The sequence below is a fragment of the Rosa rugosa genome, chromosome 1 (genome assembly GCF_958449725.1).
Source record: "Rosa rugosa chromosome 1, drRosRugo1.1, whole genome shotgun sequence".
Lineage (NCBI taxonomy): Eukaryota > Viridiplantae > Streptophyta > Magnoliopsida > Rosales > Rosaceae > Rosa > Rosa rugosa.
The window spans coordinates 8,433,911-8,458,823 of NC_084820.1; the positions used below are offsets into that span (position 1 = coordinate 8,433,911).

Here is a 24,913-nt window from a genome sequence, read left to right on the forward strand (position 1 = left end):
GTAGGGTTAGCGTTGAGTTGTGACCCGGGGGTTGTTGTGGGGTCGTTGCGGGGATGGTAGTTGCTAGGGTTTTGAAGACTACGATTTTTGGGTTTCAGTGTTAGGGTTTCGTGCTGATAACGTGTTTTAGGGAAACGATATTTGAGAGAGAATTGTTGTATCTTTTCATTGATAATAGGGGCCTCTTTATATAGAGGATTACAATGCATAGAATCTGAATTGTACAAGGAAAGGTAATCATACAATGAATGGATATCTCTAAGATATTCTCCGAGATTCTTTCTAATTAAAATCCTATTACTACTAGGTCAAGTAACCTAGAGTTTAGCCACCAAACATGCTCCAAAAAACTCGGCCGGCTTGGGTCTAGGGTTTGCGACTTCCTCCTCGTCTGGCGGCGCTCATGGTCGGCGTCGGTCCGCCTCGTCATTAATGGGTTGCTGCCGGACGGGTGTTCGATCACTAGTTGCCTGAAAGTCTTGTGGGATGTGCTTTTGGCTTGCGGTCTGGCTCGGTAGTCTGACGATAAGCACCAGACGAAATCTAGAGCGTTGTGGGTGGCGGTGCGGCGCGGGTTGGCTTCGTCGGAGCACCTCCAGGATCGGCGACATGATGGCGGGGTGTTGGATCGGCGACATGATGGCGGGGTGTTGGATCGGCATCTTGGAAGGCTGTGGTTCGAAGCGGCGTGGCTCAGTCGGGCTTCGGTGGTGCGTCCGGCATGGAATTAAGGCGGCAAGGTCTGACTCTGGATCGGTGGCGAGGTCTGGCATTGGATTGAGGCGGCGACGTTCGGCGGTGGTTTGTAGCGACGAAGTCTGGCGCTGGGTAGCAGCGGTCGGCGACCAGTGTGGCTGGAGATTGATTCGGGGCTCGGGTCAGGCCACTCTTGTTGGGCCGAAGTCGGGTCTTCTCTTAGGCTGTTTGGTTGCTAGTTTTTTGGGCTGGGTTTTTGATTTAGGCCCTCTTATTTAGTTTAGTCATTTTGATTAAAATAATTCTATTCTTTGTTAGGGAGCTATGCTTCTAGTTTTTTTTCGTGAGCGTCATCGAGTCTAGTTTACTCGGCCTATTTACTATGTAGTAGTTAATAGTCTATAGGTTTCCTTTCGGAGTATGGAACCGTCAAATGATTGGACCTAATCCATGTATCACTGTGCTACTACCACAAACTCTTTATCTACCCCTTGATGGTAGAGGGAGGATATGTAATGGCCCTTTCTGGCTTTCGATGAATGATAGTCGCCCTATTTGGGTTTGTTCAAAAAAAAAAAAAAAAAAAAGTAACCTAGAGTTTGGGCCATACACACAAATAGATATTTACTTAAACAAATCGAGATTTTTGAAATCCGTTAGTTTTAAAAATACTTAAAAATCAAAATCTACCAAATGTCAAAATAAAAACATGAAATTTGGCCAAACAGTTGTGTGCTATACTGCTATAGTTCACGGTTTTGGGTTTTGTCCAATTGATTACTATCATATGTTATAATATTATTGCATTTACATTCTATATCAGCAATTTTTGATAATCAAATAATTCAGTTTGGATGGAAATTTTGTGCACATGTGAAAGTCCCACTTTGTATGGTATATTAAAAGGGAATTTTCATAAATTTAGGAATTTGTGTCCTTTTTCAATAAGGGTTACTCATTTTCAGGGTTTTGAAGCGTAAATTCTAAAAATAATATTAATAATTTCCCAAAAAAATATAAATATTAATAGGTTTTTTTGTTTGTGCCTAAAGCCCCAAAACAGGGTCGAGAATTTCAAAAACCTAGATATGCTAAGTTTTTTTGTTTAGCAGTAGTGGGGGTAGCGTGGACATTAAGATAGAATAGGGTTTCTGAAAGATAGGCGAGAGCTTGAAACTGTCATTGGAGTTGAGAGTGACGATGAGAAGCAAGAAAGCGAAGAAACCCAAACTGGAGGAGAAAGTGTCTCAATCGCACATTGAGATTGTGAACATTGAAGACGATGAGCTTTGCTTCACACCAAAACGCTCTAGCAAGTTCAATTCTATCTCAGTCGATGAGAACAGAAACCTTCAATCAATCAAGGAATCTATTAAGGCCTCTCTTCTTAAGTCCACAGGTAATTTCATCGACCTTTCTGATGAAACTCATTCGGAAGATGACGAAGAGCTTAGAGTTCGTAGGTTTCAACCCCCAAACACTACATTCGGAAAGCGAAAGGAACCCTTTAGTAGTCCTTCTGTAACCGAAGTTGGGGAATCTTCTAATTCCAATTCCAAAAAAGACCCATCATTTTTATGTGAAATTTGCGCCGAGCCCAAGTCTAGGAGTGAGTCATTTGGCATAAAAGACTGTAGTCATTCATATTGTACTGAGTGCATGATCAAATACGTGGCATCCAAGCTTCAAGAAAATGTTACATTCATTAAGTGCCCTGTTCCTGATTGCAAAGGGTTACTGGAGCCGGAGTATTGCCGTCAGATTCTGCCCCCTGAGGTGTTTGAGAGGTGGGGAAGTGCATTGTGTGAGGCGGTGATTCTCGGGTCTGAGAAGTTTTACTGCCCCTTTAAGGATTGCTCCGGAATGTTGATTGATGATGGAAAAGAGGTTGTACGGGAATCGGAGTGCCCTAATTGTTGGAGAATGTTCTGTGCGCAATGTAAGGTTCCTTGGCATGCTGGGATTGACTGCGCAGAGTTTCAGAAGTTGAATAAGGATGAGAGGGAAAAAGAAGATATTATGTTGAGAAAACTTGCACAGAACAAAGAGTGGAAGAGATGTCCCAAGTGTAGGTTCTATGTGGAAAAATCAGAAGGCTGCATGTTCATGAAGTGTAGGTCAGTTTATCTGCTGTTTTAATTTCATTATAGTCTTCTCATTTGATTTATGCTCTTATGGTGTTCTTTACTTGTTTTCTGCTAAGTCATCCACTCTATTCATGTTTGGTTTAGCTTCTACCAATCAGTTGGAACTTGGAAGTGTTTGCCCCGGCCTATTTGTACTGTATATATAACTGTTAGAAAACCTTGGTGAATGGGACGATTAATTGCAGGCAGTGTTTGCCTCATAAAATCCCTTTACGTACTTAGGAGGATGATAATACAAAATAAAAATTCAGTGTTCTGCCGGCTATAATTTTAAGTTAAATGCATTGGCCCAGAGATAAGGAGTGAACTGGTTAGAGATCACTAATGCGTAGCACTGTAAAACTTGTCGAGCCATATAAAGCATATATACCTTTTGCCCCAAACTTTGGTAGAATAGACATAAAGTTTACTGCCTACTGGACAAGCGTGTACTCAGTTTAGAACTTTAGATAGGCACACAAAGTATATTTTTCAATTATTCAACACTGTTTCAACTTGTATTGATCAATGAATCCTTGAATGCCTTCTGAATGTCGGTTTGCAGGTGCCAAACTACTTTCTGCTACAGATGCGAACACGTTTTAAAGAGAAACCATAACCACTATTGTCCCAATTGTAAAGGGCGCTGACATTTTCTGCAATGCTGGTTGGAAACACTTAGAAGTTGTGATGCATGAGGAATTACAGTGAAAAAATAATTTTGAGTTCAACACATCTCAATTAATAGCAGGCATTTGCTGATGAATGTAATTACATATAGTGGTAAACTTGACGGGTTAACTTTCCTTTTCTTCATATTAGAATGGTTTCTGTCCAAAACAAAAGTACTAGAATGTTCCTCATAGTTTAATCGGCTACAAAAGTCACAATGCGATCTCACTGATGAGGAAAGAGACCTGCTATATTCGATCAGGGCTTGTCTGCCAAAATCTGCTTCATCTTCTACCACGTATTGCAGGCATCGTGATCGACCTTTTTGGCAGATTATCAGTTATTCAGTTAAGAGCTTAATTTGAATCAATTGATTATGATTTGTAGAATACTATTTGCTAAAGTCCTAGCTGCTAATTGTAGAACTATGTACTTGATTTTAATTAGTTTGCTGCCAATTGGCAAAGGATTGATGGGTGTGATATGAATAGGCATAGTCGATAGATGTACCTACTTAAATGCATATCTGATTTTACAATATAAGCGCACATTCTTTCTGGAGGTTGGAAATAATACTACTGGAACATGAACACTGGCCTGGTTTAATTTATGGTTATTTTTGGGTTATATTCTGGATCAACATAACCGACACAGGGAGTCATTAAATTATCTAGTGTAACTTTCCAATCTACTCCAATCTCTAATCCTAGTCTAATCTAAACGTGGCCTTAGTTTGTAGGAAAAAAAAAAATGAAGATTGATGGTCAAAAGGTGTACCTTAAGCACACTTTTCTTTGTGGAGATTGAGTTTGAGATTCAAGGCTGCCCAGCCATAATCGTAGCTTATATCAATCTGTTGAAATTTGAATGTTGGTGTTTTTTGTATATATGTTTTTTTACCAAACATGTACACGACTATATATAGTGGCTGAAAACCACAAACTAAAGACAACAACTCCTTAAAACAAGGAATCCCTAAACTAGGGAAAAGTATGGGCATAATCCATAATTCAGCAGCTTCTAATACTCCCCCTCAAGCTGGATCAAGGGAGTTCCTTGAGCCAAGCTTGGAAAGCAGACGTTCAAACTGAGCGGAAGCAAGAATCTTGGTAAAAATATCTGCTAGTTGATCACATGATCGTGTGTACACTGTTTCAATAAGTTTAGACTGAACCTGATCTCGAACAAAGTGACAATCAACTTCAATATGTTTGGTGCGCTCATGGAAGACTGGATTGGCTGCGATATGCATGGCAGCCTGGTTGTCACAATGTAGAGATATAGGCGCAGTGCACACAATGCCCAAGTCACCCAACAATGTCTTTAACCATATGAGTTCACAAGCTGTGGATGCCATTGCACGATACTCAGCTTCGGCACTAGAACGAGCAACCACAGTTTGTTTCTTACTTTTCCAAGTAACGAGGTTGCCTCCAATGAAAGTACAATACCCAGTTGTGGACTTTCGATCAATGGCATTTCCTGCCCAGTCAGAGTCTGAGTAGCCCACAAGGTTGAAGTGGCCATTGTTCTTCATAACAATTCCTCGATCAACTGTGCCCTTTAAGTAGCGAAGAATCCTCTTGACAATCTGTAGATGATGAGTGGTAGGAGAGTGCATGAATTGACTGACCAAACTCACAGCATAAGTGAGGTCTGGTCTTGTAATGGTGAGATAAATGAGCTTACCCACAAGGCGTTGATAAACACAAATATTTGAGAGAGGTTCTCCGTCAACATCTATTTTAAGTCTACTATTAAGAGGAGTGCGAGCAGGCTTACTATCCTTCATTCCTGCCTCATCAAGAAGATCAACAACATATTTGCGTTGATTTAAGAACATACCATTTGAGGAGTGATCCATTTCAATTCCAAGAAAGTACTTCAATGGTCCAAGATCTTTGATGGCAAAGGCATTGTGCAAGGCTGACTTGAGAGACTTAATCTCATCCATATTGTCTCCAGTGATGATTAAGTCATCCACATACACTAGAACAACCAACTTCCCAGCCTTGCCATTTCGAACAAACAGGGAGGAGTCTGCATGACTTCGCTTGAAGCTTGAGGCAAAAAGAACCGAACTCAGTTTGGAATACCAAGCACGTGGGGATTGTTTCAAACCATACAAGGCCTTGTGAAGTTTGCACACCATTCCAGCTTCACTTTCACGTGGATGTCCAGGAGGTAATCTCATATACACATCTTCTTCTAAATCCCCATGCAAAAAGGCATTCTTGACGTCCATTTGGTATAGAGACCAGCCACAATTCACAGCAACAGATAACAAAACTCGTACTGTGTTCATTTTAGCAACCGGAGCAAAAGTCTCCTTATAATCAACACCAAAGGTTTGAGTGAAGCCACGAGCTACTAACCTTGCCTTATGTCGCTCAATTGAACCATCAGAGTGGAACTTGATTTTGTAAATCCATCTTGCCCCTACAATTTTCTGCCCTTTGGGAAGCTTGACTATACTCCAGGTTCTATTGTCATCAAGAGCTTTGAGTTCATCATGCATAGCTTTCTTCCAAACTGATGATTGATTTGCTTCTTCAAAGTTCCTTGGTTCGGTTTCTTTGGAAATCTTGATGAGGAATGCATTGTGAGGAGAGGAGGTACTGGTGGAGTGAGCAATTTGAGCAAGAGGATAACGTGGTGTGTAAGTCTCATATTCCTGAAGTCTTGTTGGTTGATGTCTCACCCTTGGTGGGTTTCTTCGAGGTTGAGACGTGTTTGGTGCCACCTCTTGTTGATGATCTTGAGTGTCAGAGTCTGCATGTACCTCTTCAGTATCCACAAATTGTTGAACTGGTTGTTGTGAACTAGGAGTGTCTACTGCAACTTCAGCAGGAATTGGTATGGGAAACAACTCACAAATATGCTCCCCCTGAGGTTCATTATCAGATAACTGAAAGAAAGAGTCAGACTCATCAAAACGAACATCCCTTGAAACAAATATTTTTCTGGTCTTTGAATTGTAACACTTGTAGCCCTTTTGGGTAGATGAGTACCCTAGGAACACACATTTGACAGCTCTGGGATCAAACTTATCCCGATGATTTGATTGAATATGTACAAAACACGTACAACCAAATACTCGAAGGTGTGCTATGTCAACTTTTCGACCTTTTAGAACTTCAAATGGAGATTTGAAATTTAACACACTGCTAGGCAATCTGTTTATAATGTAAGCTGCAGTTTGAATTCCTTGAGACCAGAATTTTTTTGGAACATTTGTTTGAAGCATTATGGCCCTAGCCTTCTCAAGTAAATCTCTATTTTTGCGTTCTGCAATGCCATTTTGTTGTGGTGTTCCAACACAACTAGTTTGATGAATAATCCCTTGAGCACTGAGATAATCAGTCATGCTTTTGGATGTGTATTCAGTGCCATTGTCTGACCTTAGAATGCAAATTTTAGAGGAAAAATGATTTGTGACAAGGTTATGAAAATCTTGGAAACACTTGAAGACTTCACTCTTGAATTTCAAAAGATACACAAAAGTGGTTCGAGTGAAATCATCAATAAAGGTGACATAAAACCTATAGCCATCAAATGATTCTAGGGATGCTGGTCCCCATACGTCAGAATGTACAATCTCAAAAGGCTGAGTTGCTCTAGATTGAGAGATTTGAAAAGGCAATCTAGTAAACTTTGACATATGACATGTCTCACATTCATGGGAGACTTTACAAAAACTAGGGAACAACATTGACAAAACATGAAAGGATGGATGAGCTAGGCGTTTATGCCACAATTTTTGTTGTGTTGCAGATTTGGACTCTGTTAGAAAACACTTTGAAAAACTTGATGAAGTTGATATGTAGTACAAGCCATTTAGAAAGAACCCTTCACCAATCTTCTTCTTGGACACTCGATCCTGAAACACAACATTGTAAGGAGAGAAAATAGCTAGACAATCCAACAAGTTTGTTAACCTTCCTACAGATAGGAGTTGGAATGGAAAAGAGGGTACAAATAATGCAAATGACTCAACGCTATCTGAAAAAAGCTTTAATTTTCCTTTTCCTAAGATGGGAACATTGTTACCATTTGCAATTGAGACATGTGAAGATTTTGACTAGGTTTCAAAATCATGTAATATGGAATAATTATTTGTCATGTGATCAGAGGCACCTGAATCCACTATCCAAAAATCATGATTCTTACTGACATCCAAAGCAGTGGAAATGGCACAAATAATACCTGGTATATCCTTTGAAGAAGCCATATTTGATTTTGCCAGAAAACCAGCAAACTTTCCAAGCATAGCAGTTGTGCTTCCATTTTCATTGCTGTCTAAACTGCCTTGCTTCTTTTGAAGATATGTAGCAAACTCATTTATGAGAGTTATTGGATTGGACGTGAAGTTCATAATATCTTCAGAAGTGTTGCTGAAGTTTGCCTTTGAATTAGAGATGTAAGAGGTTCTCTGAATGCTGCCTCTTTGATTCTTCTGTTCCTCATTGAACTTAGGTTTCAGTTCTGGATGCAATATCCAACATCTCACTCTTGTGTGGCCTATACCAGTTCGTCCAATGCGTTCACAATGTGTGCACTTCAGATCTGGCCTCTTGCCCTTGTATGTTCTGTCGCTTGTGACACTTTTGTTTACAGCAAATGCTCTAGCTTCTGACCCTCCAGCACTAGTGTCTACATTCATCACCTTTTTACGCACTTCTTCACGTTGAATGGAGTTGCATACTGTTGTGAATGAAGGAAGCTCAGGGCTCATCAAAAGATGGCTTTTGAGATCTTCATATTCAGATCCCAGACTTGCAAGCAGTTGGAACACTTTATCTTCTTCAGCTCTTTTCCGCAATATGGTGGCATCAGTGGTGTGAGGTCTATACATATCAAGTTCATTCCACTTGGCTTTTAAGTTCCCAAGATGTTGAACAAATGAGAGATTACCTTGTTGAATCCCTGCAAGATCCTTTTTGAGTTGGAACACTCTTGCTGCATTGTTTAGGTTGCCATACATATCTTTGACAGCAACCCAAAGATGTCGAGATGATTCTGAATAGCTGAAGATTTCAGCAAGTTTTGGCTCCATTGAATTAAGAAGCCATGACATAACCAGTTGGTCTTTGGATAACCAACTTTCGTATTCAGCTGATGAGGCATCTGGGATGTTGTTTTTGTCGCTGATGAAACTGAGCTTTGATCTTCCACCAAGAGCTAGAGTGATGGCTCTTGACCAAGGAAGGTAGTTGAACTCATTTAGAAGCATTGAGCACAGACGCTGATTTGGATTCCCATCTGGGCTTTCTGTCTTTGCAACGAGAGAACCTTCTCCTTCTGTCATCTTAATGAGAATGATAAAGGAACACGAGAATCTTGAAAGAACAATACAGATGCAGGTCCTATGAGAATTTCTGCTCTGATACCATGTTGAAATTTGAATGTTGGTGTTTTTTGTATATATGTTTTTTTACCAAACATGTACACGACTATATATAGTGGCTGAAAACCACAAACTAAAGACAACAACTCCTTAAAACAAGGAATCCCTAAACTAGGGAAAAGGTAAACAACACAACTCCTTAAAACAAGGAATCCCTAAACTAGGGAAAAGTATGGGCATAATCCATAATTCAGCAGCTTCTAATACAATCAACGGTTACATGATATGTAAGGGCAAAATTAATTTTAAGTAGATGCTTTTTGCGTTCAAACTTCCAATATCTAATGCATTCATCATGATTCATGAATGTTGGGTTTTGACGATGACCAACTTTTGTTGGTGCATGCATGTGTGAATTGTAAACGAGTCTTTTCGAATTCCAATGTTTAACGTTGGTCTTGATGTATTCTTTTACTAATAGCCTTTCCATCTGTGCTTCTGAAAGGATCACGTACACTACTAGAAAATGGCCCATAGAACACCGATTTGGGCCATTATAGGGAAAGAGTGGGTTTTTAGAATAGTTTGTCACCATTAATGGGATCGGTGAGTTGTTATGAGTGTGGGTGGCCCGATGCTGAAGTTGTAGGTATGGCATTGCTATTGTTCATTTTCCAATATTGTAAATTGTTGCCCGTCTAGGCTCTAGGACATCTCTTGTCAGCAATACCCATCATAGTGCAGCAAGCTTTCAATATAATCCCAGTCTTGTTCAAAGTTCAAACCCAGATCGACCACACTCGACCAAAGTATGACTCTTGCAAACTAGATCTGAGAAGAACCTATGTTTGGCGTACGTCTTTCATAATCATGCGAGCTTAATTGCATGAAAGATCTATCTTACCCTCAACAGCGTCCTTTCAATTTAATGCTACTGTACTACTGTAAGTTCCTTTGTTCAATTTCAATTTCTTGAACCTAATAACTTCTACTTCAACAATTTTCAAGAAATTGAATTTAATTCATAGCATAAACCCTTGATTTAGGGCGGTATATATGGGTATGTCTTTGAAATTTGGATTGCAATTCTCTTATTTTTTCTGAAGATTCATAACTGGTAATTTATGTGGATTGAGGTCAAGAAATATGGTTATCATCGATTAATATGGTTGTGCATTTAGTCCATATACTAATTTTATTCAACTATTTTAGATATTTTATGCTATCAGAGTATTTTGGTCGATTCATATTCTGTTGAGCACTCTATACAAATGGCTTTTCTGGTTATTGTTATATACATATCCTATTTGATTCTGCTCATCAAAAGTCTTGGTTTTATGTGAAGCATGTTCGCTCTTTACTAGTTTTTAAGAAATACAAATTGAGGTCGCTTCAATTAGTGCTTTATCCTTTTTTTTTTGGAAATAAATTCAATGCTTTATTGCAAATAAGTTTTTGCTCATTTGCAATGCTGCAACAATGGCCATCTAATTTTGTGTTTCAGTAATTCTTAACTTGGTTTTTCTTTATGCATGTTTGCTTGGTTTTGTGTTCTCCTCTCTTTTGTAGCTAGCATGCTGGTTAATACTGTCTGTATCCTTAAATAGTTTATGTGCTTCCAGCAAATGTATGTTTTCATCCATAATTTATTGGCATGTGCAGGTATGTTCTGAGTGATCACTCGATCTCAATCCTAAGAAATCCTCCGACACTCATTTCTATCTCTTATGTCTTTTGTAACCATGGAAGGTGAAGCTTCCAATTCGAAGAAGGATCCAGTTTGTGAGATTTGTGTAGAGGACAAGTCTGCAAACGAGTTGTTTGGGATTCAAAATTGCAGCCATTCTTATTGCACGGTCTGTGTGGTCAATTACGTGGTTTCCAAGCTTCAAGAGAACATTACAGGCATTAGCTGTCCTGTTCCTGATTGCAGAGGATCGCTAGAGCCAGAGCACTGTCAATCAATTCTCCCCTCAGAAGTGTTCGATAGGTGGTTATGTGCATTGTGTGAAGCTTTGGTTCTTGAGTCTGAAAAGTTTTACTGTCCTTTTAAGGATTGCTCAGCGATGTTAATTGATGATGGGAAAGAGGTTGTGAGAGAATCGGAGTGCCCGAATTGTAGGAGATTGTTCTGTGCGCAGTGTAAGGTTTCTTGGCATGCCGGGATTGACTGCACAGAGTTTCAGAACTTGAATAAAGATGAGAGGGAAAATGAAGATATTTTGTTGAGGAACCTCGCTGACAAGAAAAAATGGAGGAGGTGTACAAATTGCCAGTACTATGTTGAAAGATCTGATGGTTGCTCTTACATGAAATGCAGGTGATCAGTTAAACCTTAATCTTATGCTATTTGCTTCTTGATTTTCTTCATACTTGTTTTCACTTGGGAAATTCACAGGCCTAATTTGAGTAGCAAATTTTGCCCTCTTAATTATTAGAGTTTGATTGCTATCACCGAAAAATTTCTATTTGAAATTGTTGCAGATGTGGATATGCCTTCTGTTACAACTGTGGCGTAACAGCTCCCTTAGATTCCCATACCGCTCGATGTCGAAGCTGTAAGCAGTAATTCCCTTTTTGCGATACTAGAGATTGATGCAGGCGCTGTTGCACAATCAAGGGCTTTCGACGGTCGGAATTTTTATTTAGTTAATTTACATTTCTGTACTATCTCAAAATGCATGCATGTACTGTAGAACTTATCCTTAGTCGCTTTAACTTTTATTGAAAGATCGAATGAATTGTTAGGGTACGTATGAATGAAAAATTATGTTTATCGTTAATACAGTACTTTAAAGATGTATGTGTTTACAATTAAGGTCCGACTGTCCGAGGGGTTGAGGCCCGGAATTAGTTTTGGGATTTGGGACGAGGAAATAACGCATATATACCTATCAATTGAGTACCTGAATAGGACTCTATGGAGTTCTTTGTCATTGGTTTTCACTCATATCGATTACGAATGTAATCAAATGTAATAGGGATTTGTACAAAGAATCCTAATTTAATTGACCTATGTAGTAGTTAGCCATATTACTAAGGTTTCTTTTCAGTTTTATACTCGCAGGGCTTCTTTTAGTTTTGTATATACTCGAAAGGTCACTGTAAAACCCTAGCTAGGGAGTAATTAAGGGCTTTGGAGTGGAGTGACGAATGACAAGCAAGAAAGCCAAAGTGGAGCACAAAGCTTCTGAGACTCATATTGAGATTGTGAACTATGAAGAGGATGCCCTTTTCTCCACAACAATTTATCGTAAGGGCTCAGATGACGGCATATCAACTCCTCGAACCACTCCTGTTAACTTCATTTATGACAATGAAGAATTTGATGAGTCTAGGAAAAAGCGAAGAAAAACACAAGATAAAAAATCTTCAAATTTCGATACTTCCAATTCTAAGGAACCGGAAACTTTTGTTTGTGAAATTTGTGTTGATGACAAGTCTGCCAGCGAGTCGTTTGGCGTCCAAAATTGCAGCCATTCTTACTGTAGAGACTGCATAAAGAATTACGTGGCATCCAAGCTTCAAGAGAACATTACAAGCATTAATTGCCCTGTCCCTGATTGCAAAGGGTCACTAGACCCCGAGTATTGTCGTCCAATGCTGCCCTCTGAAGTGGTTGAGAGGTGGGAAAGCGCTCTACGTGAGACTATGATTGTTGGGTCTCAGAGATTTTACTGTCCCTTCAAGGACTGCTCGATAATGTTGATTGAGGATGGGACACAGGTTGTAGCAGAGTCGGAGTGCCCTAATTGTAAGAGAATGTTCTGTGCGCAGTGTAAGGTTCCTTGGCACACCGAGATTGAATGCGAAGAGTTTCAGAAGCTGAATGAGAATGAGCGGGAGAAGGAGGATATCATGCTGAGGAACCTTGCTCGGAAGCGGCATTGGAGTAGGTGTCCAAAGTGTAGGTTCTATGTGGAAAGAACGCATGGTTGCGATTCCATACGGTGCTGGTCAGTTTCTCATTTGATTTGAATTATCCATTTTCACTCACCATATTGTCATACACATGTAACATATATTTCATTGTTTCTTCCTTGTTTAACCTCCTAAGACCATAAGAGACCTCGACTTATTCACATTGTCAATTGGTTTTGAGTTAAATTCTGAGTTTCTTTCAATGATTACTTACTCAACACTGTTTAAATTTGTTCTGATATTCAATTTCTTTTGAGTTGCTTGCAGGTGCGGAACTTGTTTCTCCTACGGTACCGAACAAATTTAAGGAAGCAATATCTGTATGACAGATTTAAAGAAGCAATGTTCTTTTTCATTTGAGCTCGCTATTTTATAGATATAAAGATTAGGAAACGAACACCAAGGGGCTGAGTTTCAAGGCTTCTGCTACCTCCCATATGGTCTTTGCTGATTATCCTCGTTATGTATAGTGGTATCCTGTTTGCTTTATGATATATCTCTCCATCTTGATTCAACTTTTATCATAACCATATTTGGTTATTTTCTAGATTGGGGTTATGTATTCGGCTAAACTTTGGTTCCTTCAAGGTATCAAAATTCTAATTTTTAGTTGCATGATGTTGGATGCACTCCATGTCTTATCAAGTCTTCTACTACTAGTGCTATATTCTTTCAAAGCTAGTAGTTCATTTTTGTTTTTCCCCATGAAAAGGAGCAAAGCTCGCTAGTGGTCATTGATTTATCTTTCTACCCTAAATTGAATTGGAATAGTACTTTAGTTTGATTGGTTTTTGTTGAGAAAGATCGGATGTATGATTGGTGGGTAGGGGCATGAATGAAATGGTAAAAACGCTAGTTTGTTTCGTTTTGTGATGGCAGACTGGCAGTCGCAAACTGGCTAGAAAGTCGATCGATCATTTTCCCAAATTAATTGTTTTTTTTTTTTTTGAATTAAGAGACAAAAAGTCTCTGATTTTCATTCATCTCAAACTTGAATGACCATTATATAACCTTCCGTTACCATCTACATACAAAACGAGAACATGTGGTAGTACCCAGTGGTGCATAGAAATAGATCACTCATTGAACAATGATCACAGATTACAATAGCTTGAATCCTCCTTTGGTACTTAGAAGATTCGCTAGAAACAAGACTTACATATTTTAATATTTAGGGGATAATTACATTAAATTTTCAGTTATGGTTGACAATCTCTTATTTATATATTTATTTATTTATTAAAAACCATTAGCCCACCTCACCCTTACATATGTCAGTGAGAATCGAATCCATGACCTTTATAATGTTGGAATTATAACTTACCAATAAGTCACAGCTCACTGACAATCTCTATATTTAAGAGTATAGATAATTCTATTAAAAAAAAAAAGTATAGATATCTAATTTCCAGAAGGATCGGAAAGTAAAGATTCGCATGTCATTTCCTTTATCGGTGGTCTATTGAAAATGAAGTCAAATTTCAATGAGGATTGGTGTAATTACAGAATGGATATGTATTTTTCCAACTAACGAAACTTATCAATATGTCAACTTAGGAATCAGTCTTAGGAGTGTAGGCCAGTTCGCATCTTAATACAGGATAGCAACACAACTTGAATCCTAAACAAAACTGCAGATCAATCTCAATAAGTCTGACGATGTTATGCTTTACTCAATTAGCCAAACCATTCAAAGTAAACTCATCACACATAACACAAGATCTGTTGACGCAGTAAAACCCTCCAAAGAGGTAAACAACTGCGGGCACTATGCCGGTGAACAATCCACTATATGAATATGAAAGTACATAAAGATCTTACACAACTCATCTACTAGAACCAATCTAGTGGGCAGCGGTGTCTCCTCGTCTTTGCTACTTCCAAATCAGCGACTTTGTTCTCCTTTGTCAATCTTGAGATGGCACAACTCTCACCTCGGTTGTCAATCACCTCAAGGCACAAATCATGCATGAACTACCAACACACATGAAGCATAAAACCAGAAAACTTTTTGACAGAAAAAGTTTTGGGATTTGATAGTCCTTCAAGAGCTAAACAAGGAACAGCTCATGAAGAATTCTCAACAATTTTGGCTCAATACTTTCTGAGGTTGAAAGATCATAAAGCTCTTTATAAACGTAGCAGTAATATGTTTTCTGTTCTGGTGCACAAACCCTAACAACGTGAAACACACACACACACACACACACACACACACACACACATATATATATATATATATATATATATATATATAAGATATGAATGAACTAGGGTCTCCTAGGGTTTCTACTACGGAAAGGCTTTTCAAAAGAGGTTTTTATCCATGGATTAAAATCAGACGTTTAAAAGGAAAAGCCCATAAACCAATTTAAGAAAGTTTGAATGTTTTGGATAAAACCTTCCAAAAATTCGCATATCAGTACATTAGGATTGAAAAGATTTTTGCATCCTACAATAGGATTTAAAGACAAGTTCAGTCCTAACAACTTTACAAGCATGCACATGTATGCAAGACATACCTGAATGATGAGAGTTGTGCATGAAGCTTGAAGCATTCCATTCTTCTAAGGATCCAAGAATAGAAAGTTATTACATGAAAACATGACTCTTGGTTGTTGCTCTTAGGAAATGCCAATCAAATAAACATTGCACTAACAATTGGATCAAGATTGCATCCGCAATTTGTGTAAAAGAATCTTAATTGACCAAGGCTTTTAGCGTTACTTTCAGTTTTATAGTTGTGTGTGGGTTTCTTCGAGTAAAGAAGGACCGGAGTTTTATACTTGTGGGGGTTTCTCCAAGTAAATAAAGGACCAAATTTGGAGCATGTGAAAATGAGAAGCAAGAAAACCTTAATCGAGGAAAAAGATTCTCAGTCTCATATTGACACTGTGAAAATTGAAGATGACGCCTTCTTCTCCAGTCTCCACAACCATTTCCCGTAAGGACAAGTCCAAAGCAATCTCAGATGAGAGCGAACCCACTCCTTCTCCAACCATTCCTGAAGTCAACTTCATCGATCTTTGTTATGGCGACTGTTAAAACAGTAATGCACATTGATAGTTTCTATTCTCTAGTCATCTAGATTAATCTAGAACTTGTACAAATCTAGTTAGATTAATCTAGACTAGTCATGTTATCTAGGGCTGGGCACGGTCCCAGACCGGCACTGGATTTGCTGGGACCGGGACCGGGACCGGCTTTTTTTTTTCGGGCCGGGCTTGCAGTTCCAGAGAATAGGGACCGGGCTAAACCCGGACCGGGACAAGCGGGCCGGTTTTTTCGGGCTTTCGGGCCTAACCCGTCTTTGAAAAAAAAAAAAAAAAAGATTGATAAGAAAAGAAAGCCAGAAAGGTTTTTGGCTTTGAAAAATCGAAGGGAGAAGAGATTTGGATTGCTGGGAAAAGAGAAGAAAGATCGTGGGTTCTTTTAGTTCTTGATGTCGTGCACGACTTGCGGTGACTGTAGCGACGGCAGCAGAGGAGGACGAAGAGAACGAGCACGATGACGGCGCCGAAGTTGAACTTGAAGAGCAAGAGGTAGAGGAAATGAGGAATAATGGACTGGCTGATCTCTAGTTTTTGGAGGAGGAGCAAAGTTGGGGGCTTGGGGTTGACTGGGTAAGGAAGAAGAAGAACTGAAGAAGAGAGAAGAAGAGAGAAGCAGAGGAGAGGAGGGGAATCGTGAAAGAAAGAACTCAAGAAGAAGAAGGAGAGAGAAGAATGATAAAAGAAATATAAAAGAAGAAGAAGAAGGAGACAGAAGAAAGAAGATGCAGAGGAGAGAGAATAAAGAAGAATAAAAGAAATATAAAAAAAGAAGAAGAAGGAGACAGAAGAAAGAAGATGCAGAGGAGAGAGAATAAAGAAGAATAAAAGAAATATAAAAAAAGAAGAAGAAGGAGAAAGAATAAAGAAGACGCAGTGGAGAGAGAATAAAGAAGACGCAGTGGAGAGAGAATAAAGAAGAAGGATACGTCAAAAGAGGGAGTGGAGAGGATAAGTACAAAAAATAAAAAATATATTACTTGTATAGTCAAGTTCGGGTTCTTCGGTCCAAAAGGTCAGCAAAAGTCAGGGACCGGGACCGGACCGGCAAGAATGAGTTTGGGACCGAACCGGCCAGAAAACAATTATTTTCAGTCTAAAACCTGACCCGAACCGGCCGGTCCGGATCGGTTCCTCCGGGTTTTTCGGTCTTTCGGTCATTTATGCCCACCCCTAATGTTATCTAGTAAGTTCTAGTGTAGTGTATAATTGTGTGGTTAACAATTAACCACATAAGCACCATGTAATTAAGAAAATCTGTATCTAGAAGTGTCAAGAGGAAGGTGAGGAAGGTCGGTGGAACAAGTCGGTGGACTTGTTCTATATATATGCATGAAGAGATGTTAATTAATGAATGAATCATCAATTATCAAAAACTCCTCTGTTCTAATACAAAACACCTCCTCTGTTTTAACTACTCAACCATCTCCTCTAACTCCTTCTTCCAAACTCTTGCTCCCAAAACTAAAGTTCTAAACACATTGTCCTAGCCCACTACTACTAAAGCTTCCGCACCAAATTCCAACAGTGGTATCAAAGCCACAAATTCTAACAGTGGTATCAGAGCTTGTTCGATCATCTATTTGGGGCGTTGATTTGTGTCTTCCACCATGTCTACCTCCACCTCCAACCAAACATCTATTCCTCTTCCCATCTTCAAGGGAGAAAACTATGATTTTTGGCGTATCAAGATGAGAACCTTCTTCATGTGTCAAGATCTATGGGACATAGTAGAGAAATGATTCTCAACTCCAGAAAATCCGACGGTGGAGCAGTTGTGGCAAGAAAAGAAAGAAAAACTAAGAGATGCTAGTGCTCTTTTTGCCATCCAACAAGCGGTGGACGATACAAAATTTTCAAAAATCATGGGAGCTACCACTGTAGGGCTGGGCATTTTCACCGGAGAGACCGAGAAACCGGTTTGATCCGGACCGAAACCTACCATTCGGGTCGGGTTTGATAGCTGAATTTCTCGGTTCGGGCTAAACCGAACTAATTAAAGGGTTCTTCGGGTCGGGCTCGGTTTCCATATTCAGGGGACTGATCCGGACCGATTCTTCGTACTTATCTACGTGTCCAATTTTAATTGGTTATCAGCCGAGTCTATAGAGGATACCCTAAACTCACTTGCAGGCAATTACCCAATTTCATTTCCAGTCTTCGACCTAAAGACCCCATTCTAATTTCCATTTTCCAAGCCGTCCTCTTCAGTTCGAGAAAACGATCACCTAATTTCATTTCTTCACTTCTTCAGTTCTTCTTTACTCTTGACTCTCGAGTGTCGATCACCCATGGATTTATCCACTGCAAACACACCACAAACCCAATCTCAATCCTTAAGCCATTCCGAACCCAATTCAAATTTGGAATCGAGTAATGCAAACTCCAATTCCAAGTCTGATCCCGACACAGAAATTGCTGAGAATGTTGTCGTTAGTGCAACTGTAAGTACTGATACTCTATCTACGATGACATCGTCACGATCACCAAAACCCAAAAAGAGACCGAGGAAGAGTACATCCACAGGGTCGAGGGAGCGTTTGATGGTATGGGAGCACTATGAGAAGATTGACAAGCCATTGTATGAGTTCAAAGATGGAAAGAAGGTCCAGGTTGGGACTACCAAGCGGGCCAAATGCAGGTATTGTTCTACAGACCTTGCTTGTAATCCATATGATAATGGCACCAACAGCTTAAAGAGGCATATAGAGGTTGTATGTAAAAAATACCCTGGTAGGATAGATCTGGAAGAGTTTCAACAAGTGTTTGTAGCTGGTGGGAACTTGAATGAACCTTCTTTAACTATGAGGGCATTTAGTCAAGATGCTTGCGTAAGAGCTTGTGTTGAGATGATAGTAATAGACGAGCTGCCATTTAGTCACCCGGAGAAGGAAGGGTTTCAAAGGTTTTGTAAAGTTGCATGTCCTAGGTTTAAGTCTCCTTCTAGGAGATTAGTTGTAACCACATTTTGGAAGTTGTATGATGTTGAGAAGAAGAAACTTAGGCAGGAGCTAGCTAGCCATTGTGTTAATTTAACCACCGATATGTGGACATCGGTGCAAAACATAAATTACATGGTGGTTACGGCTCATTTCATAGATGGTGGCTGTAATTTACACAAAAGAATTCTTAACTTTTGTGTAATTTCTAATCATCAAGGGAACACCATAGGAAGGCTACTGGAAACATGCCTACTTGAATGGGGAATCGAGAGAGTGTTGACTATTTCGGTGGATAACGCATCCGCAAACAAAGTTGTTATCGATTACATTAGGAAAAAGATGCTGACTTGGAAAAAACAGCCTGTTTTAGGAGGCAAGTGGCTTCATGTGAGGGGTTTAGCTCACATTCTCAACTTGATTGTGAAATCAGGGTTAAGAATGATGGATAAATCTGTGGCTTCGATTAGAAATGCAGTTCGTTATATTAGGAGTTCGTCTACAAGGCTTGATGTTTTTAAGCGATGTGTTGCCATTGAACAATTGGATTGTGTACATACATGTGCATTTGCAAGCATAATTAGCTATAATGAGCTACGCTCATGGTACCGCCAGAGGTACTGATTCCTGCCAAAGGAGTAGCCTACGGATACACAGCCAAGCGGGCTACTGCCTGATCCTCGGATTGCCCCCAGATCACCGCCGACGCGCCGCCACGCGCCGTGCCAAGATAGCATCAGAAGTTCCTGACACTGGGAACTGAAGCACATCAGTCCCACATCGAAAACAAGGAGAAGATCAGCCTTCTCCTCACCTATAAAAGGTTCTCTCCTCTCTCCTCATTAATTACACATTTACTACTCATTTATTGTTATGCTGTCTATATGCATCGACTGACTTAGGCATCGGAGAAGTGAAGACCGCCCAACGCGGTCTCCCTCTGACGCCCTGTCTTTCATTTGACAGCTAGCGAAGATCACCAAGTCCACAGAGTAGCGGTCCGCCCACCGGACCCGCGTTAAACGAAGCTTCGGCTACCGCCGGACTTTGAGCATTAACAGATTGCAAGAAGGTGTGCATATTGGATGTGCCAACTCGGTGGAATTCCACCTTCTTAATGTTGGATGTAGCCCTTGAGCTTCGGAAAGGGTTTGAACACATGGCAGAAGAGGAAGACAAGAATTACAAGGGTTATTTTGATGAGGAAGAGGTTGAGGATGATGAGTGGTTAGAAGGGGCAGAAACAGAAGCTGCAAACATAACAAAAGACAAAATGAAAAGGGTAGGGCCACCCATAGAAACTGATTGGGAAAGAGCTACTGTTTTTGTCAATTTCCTCAAGGTAATCACTAATCAACCATTTTTCAATTCTGCATTTAAGTTTTGTAATTTAAGTTTCTGCATTTTAGTTTACACTTTACAGTTTCTTTAATAAATTTGAGTTCTGCATTTTTTGATTTTCAGTTTACAGTTCTGCTGCTTCCGCATGCATTTACAGTTTACAGTTCTGCATTTCAGTTTACATTTTCTGCATTTCAGTTTTCAGTTTTATGGTGGCTGCATTTTAGTTTTCAGTTTTACAGTTTTCTCTTTTCAATTCTGCATTTCTGTTTTATTTTTTGCAGTTTCATGCTACTTTAATTATTCCATGTTTTTTATAATGGTACATTTGCAGGTATTCTATGATGTGACAGTGAGGATATCGGCCACAAACAGTCCCACAGCTCAGAAATCATTCCATGATATCATGGCAATTGAAGCTGAGATTGACGACCTCTTCGACCGACCTGAGATGTGTAATGGAAGCAATACAGAACGGATCTTGTTTGATATGGCAGTGAAGATGAGGAGCAAGTTTAAAAAATATTTTGCAATCCTCGATGACATGAATCACTTGCTTTTGGTGGCATTGGTTTTAGATCCTCGATACAAGCTTCGCAATTTTGAGAGGGTATGTAGAATATGGCTTAAACTTGATCTTGCAATAATCAAGCATAGGTTTGCCGAGCTGAAGGAATTGTTGATGAACCTCACAGACTTGTATTCATCATCTTTGGGCACCAAAAAGACTAGACCAAGTGGCAATGAGGCTGAGAAAGCTACAACAAGTGGTACCGGCAGCTCTAGCACAAAAAGTTCAAGAACCCAAATGAGTGGGAAGATGGCTGCCATGCAAGCTGATTGGAAACAAGAGTTGGAAGACTTAGATTAGACTGTGGTGTCACACGAGGTGGATAGATACTTGCTGGACCCTATTGAAGACCCTCCAGAACATGAAGATTGGAAGCTTCTGCAATGGTGGAAGCTTAATGGTTCTAAGTACCCCAATCTTGCATTAGTCGCCAAGGATGTGCTTGCAATTCAAGTAAGCACAGTTGCTAGTGAAAGCTGTTTTAGCACGGGGAGGAGGGTAATCGATCCATTTAGAAGTTCACTATCTGCAAAAACAGTTGAAGCATTGATATGCTTCCAAAATTGGTTGAGGTCAGAAAGCATTCAAAGCATCGAATATATTCCAACAGTTGAGGATATGTACTTCTATGAAGAAGTTGAGAGAGGTACAATTGGAATATTTCAGTTTTGTGTTTAATGACTTTACAGTTTGCACTTTCGTGATAATGTGAATTTTTCTTTCGTAGACCATGTGCTTAAAGACACAGCAAATAGTGCACAAGTCAAAGCTGCCAAAGGGAAAGGAATAAAAGGAGCAGCTCCATCAACAAAAAAGCAAGAAGTTGTTCCAGCAATGAACAAGCAAGGAGCTTCGGCAGCATAAAAAAAGTCAGTTTCCAAGAGGCCAAAAAAATAAAGAACTATATGAAGTGGAATATACTAATATCGCTGGTCAGTTTCCAAGAATTTATGCATTATTGGATTTCAGTCATTCGAGATTTCGAGTATTGAACATTTGAAGTTTTGAACCATCATTTGAATATAGCTGTTAGCTGATGATATGCAAATATTGTTTCTGCATATTTTTCTTTTGCGTTCAACTGCCCCTTTTTTATGTAGGGTGGAGCCCTATGAGTTGAATCAATGGTGTCATCACTCTCATGATTCTTGAAGTTCCTGCCTTCTTGGTTTCTGCCTTTGTCGTTGAGGGTTCAAGACTCAAAAGTCAAGCAAGACATGGCTTGAAGCCTTGAAGTTTTAAACTTTAATAAGTGTTGTTTTTGATTGAACTATTGAACTGCATTCTAGTGATTGTTTATGGGTTTTTGATTGAAATATTGAACTGCATTGTAGTATTATTTATGGATTTAGTTGAGCGTGTTTAATTACTTGAGTTTATGACTGTTTATCTGTTTATGGCTTATTGAGTTATTGGGTTTAGTTTCAGTGCATATTTGGATGACTTAACTAGCTAAGTTTGCATAGTTGGATTGGATGGCTTTACTGCCTTATTTGCAACTTTGGATAGTCTGCTACTGCTACTTCATATTTTGCATTAAATTTGCAACTCACGGAAGATTCAAAATTGCTTCAATCTGCACTATGCAGTGTGTGTCTGTGTGAATCTGCAATTCTGCAGTAACCACAGTTTTTGTAACACCCCGACCCAGCTTAATCAATCTCATACCTAACCGGAGATGGAGGCGAGTCGACCGGTGTGCACAGGGGTGACGCCGGAAAAGTCAGAAATCGCCGGAAAAGCTTCGAATCTCTCTCCGAAATCTGATCCAAGCCATCGGCGTGACGGCGACGAGTAGTCGGAGGAACTAGGGGGTCTAGCGTCGTCTACCGGTGGCCGGAGATCGGCGTTGTGGCTTGGTTTCCTCGGTCGGCGAGTGCTTCGGTCTGAGAGCACCGAGCTCTCCTATTCCCTCTCTCTCTCTCTCTCTCGAACTTTCTCCCTTTTTCCTCCCTAAGAGATATCAGGCGGTCCTCCCCAAGTTTCTCCTTTTATCAAGAGACTTAGAGAGGGATGTAGAGAGTTCTCGAGAGTCCACGTGCTTCCCCCTCCCATCGATCTTATCTCCCCCTCCCCATTCTAGAACCTCCTTGATTGATCTGATCAACACCTGTAAATAGATTGGTCCATTTAACAATGGACGGTCCTGATCAAGCGGTGAGTTGATCAATGGCTCACATCGCTCCATCAACTTTCCGTTTCTTGATTTAATTTCTTAAATTCCACAACTTCGAACAATCACCATAAATAGCTCGGGTACTCGAAAAATTCTACGAAAATTTCCACGAACTCGTCGTGTCGTGTACTTAGTTATCCAACTCTTAAACTAGAGATTTCACTTTGTGAAAAGTTTTGAAAATATTCCCAGTGCTTTAACGTTTATTGAGATCGATAAATAAATTATCGAACTAGGTCACTTAAGCTCGATATCCGGGCTCACAGATTCTTTTATTAACGTCTCAATGCTGGGTATTACAGTTTTGCAGAGTTTCTGATGTTTTGTGCAGCTCCATTAGCTTATAGCTTTTATCTGGGATTATGAAAATTGGAAGCAAGTTACCTAAAGACTGAAATGAGTGAAATCTGGAAAAATAAGTTTCTTGGCCCGAAAGACCGGCCCGATTGTTTTCGGGTCGGTTTCTGATCGGTTTTATCATGCTCAAAAGATCGATCCGGACCGAACCGATAGCGCCGGTTTCGGTCTCAATTTTCAACTTTTTCGGACCGGACCGATCCGAACCCAGCCCTACTACCACATCAAAAGAAGCTTGGGATCTACTAAAGGAGGAGTTTCAAGGGACGACAAAGGTACGTTCTGTCAAATTACAAACTATGAGGAGAGAGTTAGAAAATTTAAAAATGAAAGATTCTGAGATCGTAAAAGATTACTATTCCTGGTTAAAGGAAATAGTAAATCAATTAAGAGCCTATAGTGAAAATATTAGTGAGACTAGAGTAGTTGAAAAAAAACTCATTAGCCTCACTGAAAAATAATTGTAACTGCCATCGAACATTCGAAAGACATATCGAATATTTCGGTGACAGAATTGATAGGCTCTTTAGAAGCTTATGAGAAAAGATTGAGTAGTTTGAATGAAAATCCTACAGAAAGTGCATTCCGATCTAAACTCAATATTCGATCTTAGAAAAATGAAAAAGAAAAGAAGTTTGAAGAATTTTCTAGAGGAGGAGATAGACCCAAATATTGGGCAAATAAAAAAGATATAAAGGAGAAAAGAAATTATCCTCCATGTGGGATTTGCAAAAAGAATAATCACCAAGAAGAAGATTGTTACTGTCGGGGAAAACCAAAATGCCGAAACTGCAACAAGTTTGGTCATATTGAGGAAAATTGTTTCCTCAAGAAAAATCACTGAGCAGACTTTTCAGAAGAAAATGAGCAAGATGAGCAGCTCTTCTATGCATGTCACTCGGCGATTGAAGAGAAAAACAAGAAGTGGTACGTGGATAGCAGCTGCAGCAATCACATGTCAAGAGACAAAACCATTTTCTCCAAACTTGATACTTCACAAAAGTCTCAAGTGAAACTAGGAAATGGAGAAATGGTGAAGACTAAAGGAAAAGGTACGATTTCCATCCCGACTAATTTAGGAACTAAAAAGATTAATGATGTTCTATTAGTTCCTAGCTTGGAGTATAATCTCCTAAGTGTCGGACAAATGATGGAAAATGGATATGCTATATTATTTCATGGAGACTTCTGCAAAATATTTGACAAGAAAAGAAGGTTGATATTCAAAATAAGGATGAAAAAATAGAAATTTCCCCATCCAATAGCAACAAATGGCCATGAAAGCAAAAGTCAAGAAGAAAAATATTTGCCTAGAGAAAAAGCAGCCGAGGACTCTACCACGTCAAGCAAATAAAGAAGGGAGTTCAAATCCTCCACAACCAAAAAGTTGTGAAGTTGCGATGAAGAAGAAAGCCGAAGAAAGGCTATGGAAGAAGAAAGCTGGAGGAAGGCCATGGAAAAAGAAAGCAAGAGCGAGAACACATTCGCCAAGGCACTTCCAAGATCAAGACTTGAATTACTATGAGATTGCTCAGAGTATCTGTTTGGCTCCAAAACCAGTATGGGTGCAAACTGTCTCTTTTGAGCGTGTGCGCAGGCGTGCCAGCACCATGGGGTGCAGTCGTCGAAGAATCCCTTGACCTGACTTCTTGATCAAACGATGTGGATGAGGAGAGCACCAACCTCGTCACAAGGTTCTTTTCTATGCCTTTCGGAA

General features: G+C 39.7%; 4 protein-coding genes across 5 annotated transcripts; all 4 read left to right on the forward strand.

Moving 5' to 3' along the window:
* Positions 1-1,871: 1,871 nt before the first annotated feature.
* On the forward strand, positions 1,872-3,814 carry LOC133736462 (E3 ubiquitin-protein ligase RSL1-like). The gene is made up of 2 exons (XM_062163958.1): positions 1,872-2,813; positions 3,388-3,814. The coding sequence occupies exons 1-2, from the start codon at positions 1,897-1,899 to the stop codon at positions 3,470-3,472; spliced, it is 1,002 nt and encodes a 333-aa protein (XP_062019942.1). The 5' UTR covers positions 1,872-1,896; the 3' UTR covers positions 3,473-3,814.
* A 5,622-nt stretch (positions 3,815-9,436) lies between these two features.
* LOC133727146 (E3 ubiquitin-protein ligase RSL1-like) lies at positions 9,437-11,631 on the forward strand. Its single transcript, XM_062154769.1, has 3 exons — positions 9,437-9,785; positions 10,504-11,161; positions 11,326-11,631. The coding sequence occupies exons 2-3, from the start codon at positions 10,569-10,571 to the stop codon at positions 11,408-11,410; spliced, it is 678 nt and encodes a 225-aa protein (XP_062010753.1). The 5' UTR covers positions 9,437-9,785; positions 10,504-10,568; the 3' UTR covers positions 11,411-11,631.
* A 363-nt stretch (positions 11,632-11,994) lies between these two features.
* Positions 11,995-12,819, forward strand: LOC133737606 (E3 ubiquitin-protein ligase RSL1-like). The gene has a single exon (XM_062165153.1). The coding sequence runs from the start codon at positions 11,995-11,997 to the stop codon at positions 12,817-12,819; it is 825 nt and encodes a 274-aa protein (XP_062021137.1).
* Positions 12,820-19,499: 6,680 nt separating this feature from the next.
* On the forward strand, positions 19,500-21,736 carry LOC133743207 (zinc finger BED domain-containing protein RICESLEEPER 1-like). 2 transcript variants are annotated; one of them, XR_009862998.1, is made up of 3 exons: positions 19,500-20,093; positions 20,427-21,309; positions 21,391-21,736. XR_009862998.1 is itself a non-coding variant. In XM_062171078.1 (2 exons), the coding sequence occupies exons 1-2, from the start codon at positions 19,869-19,871 to the stop codon at positions 20,961-20,963; spliced, it is 762 nt and encodes a 253-aa protein (XP_062027062.1). In that variant the 5' UTR covers positions 19,500-19,868; the 3' UTR covers positions 20,964-21,736. The 2 variants fall into 2 exon arrangements, 1 of the variants encoding a protein (XP_062027062.1); XM_062171078.1 differs by having other exon boundaries at positions 20,427-21,736.
* Positions 21,737-24,913: the final 3,177 nt, after the last annotated feature.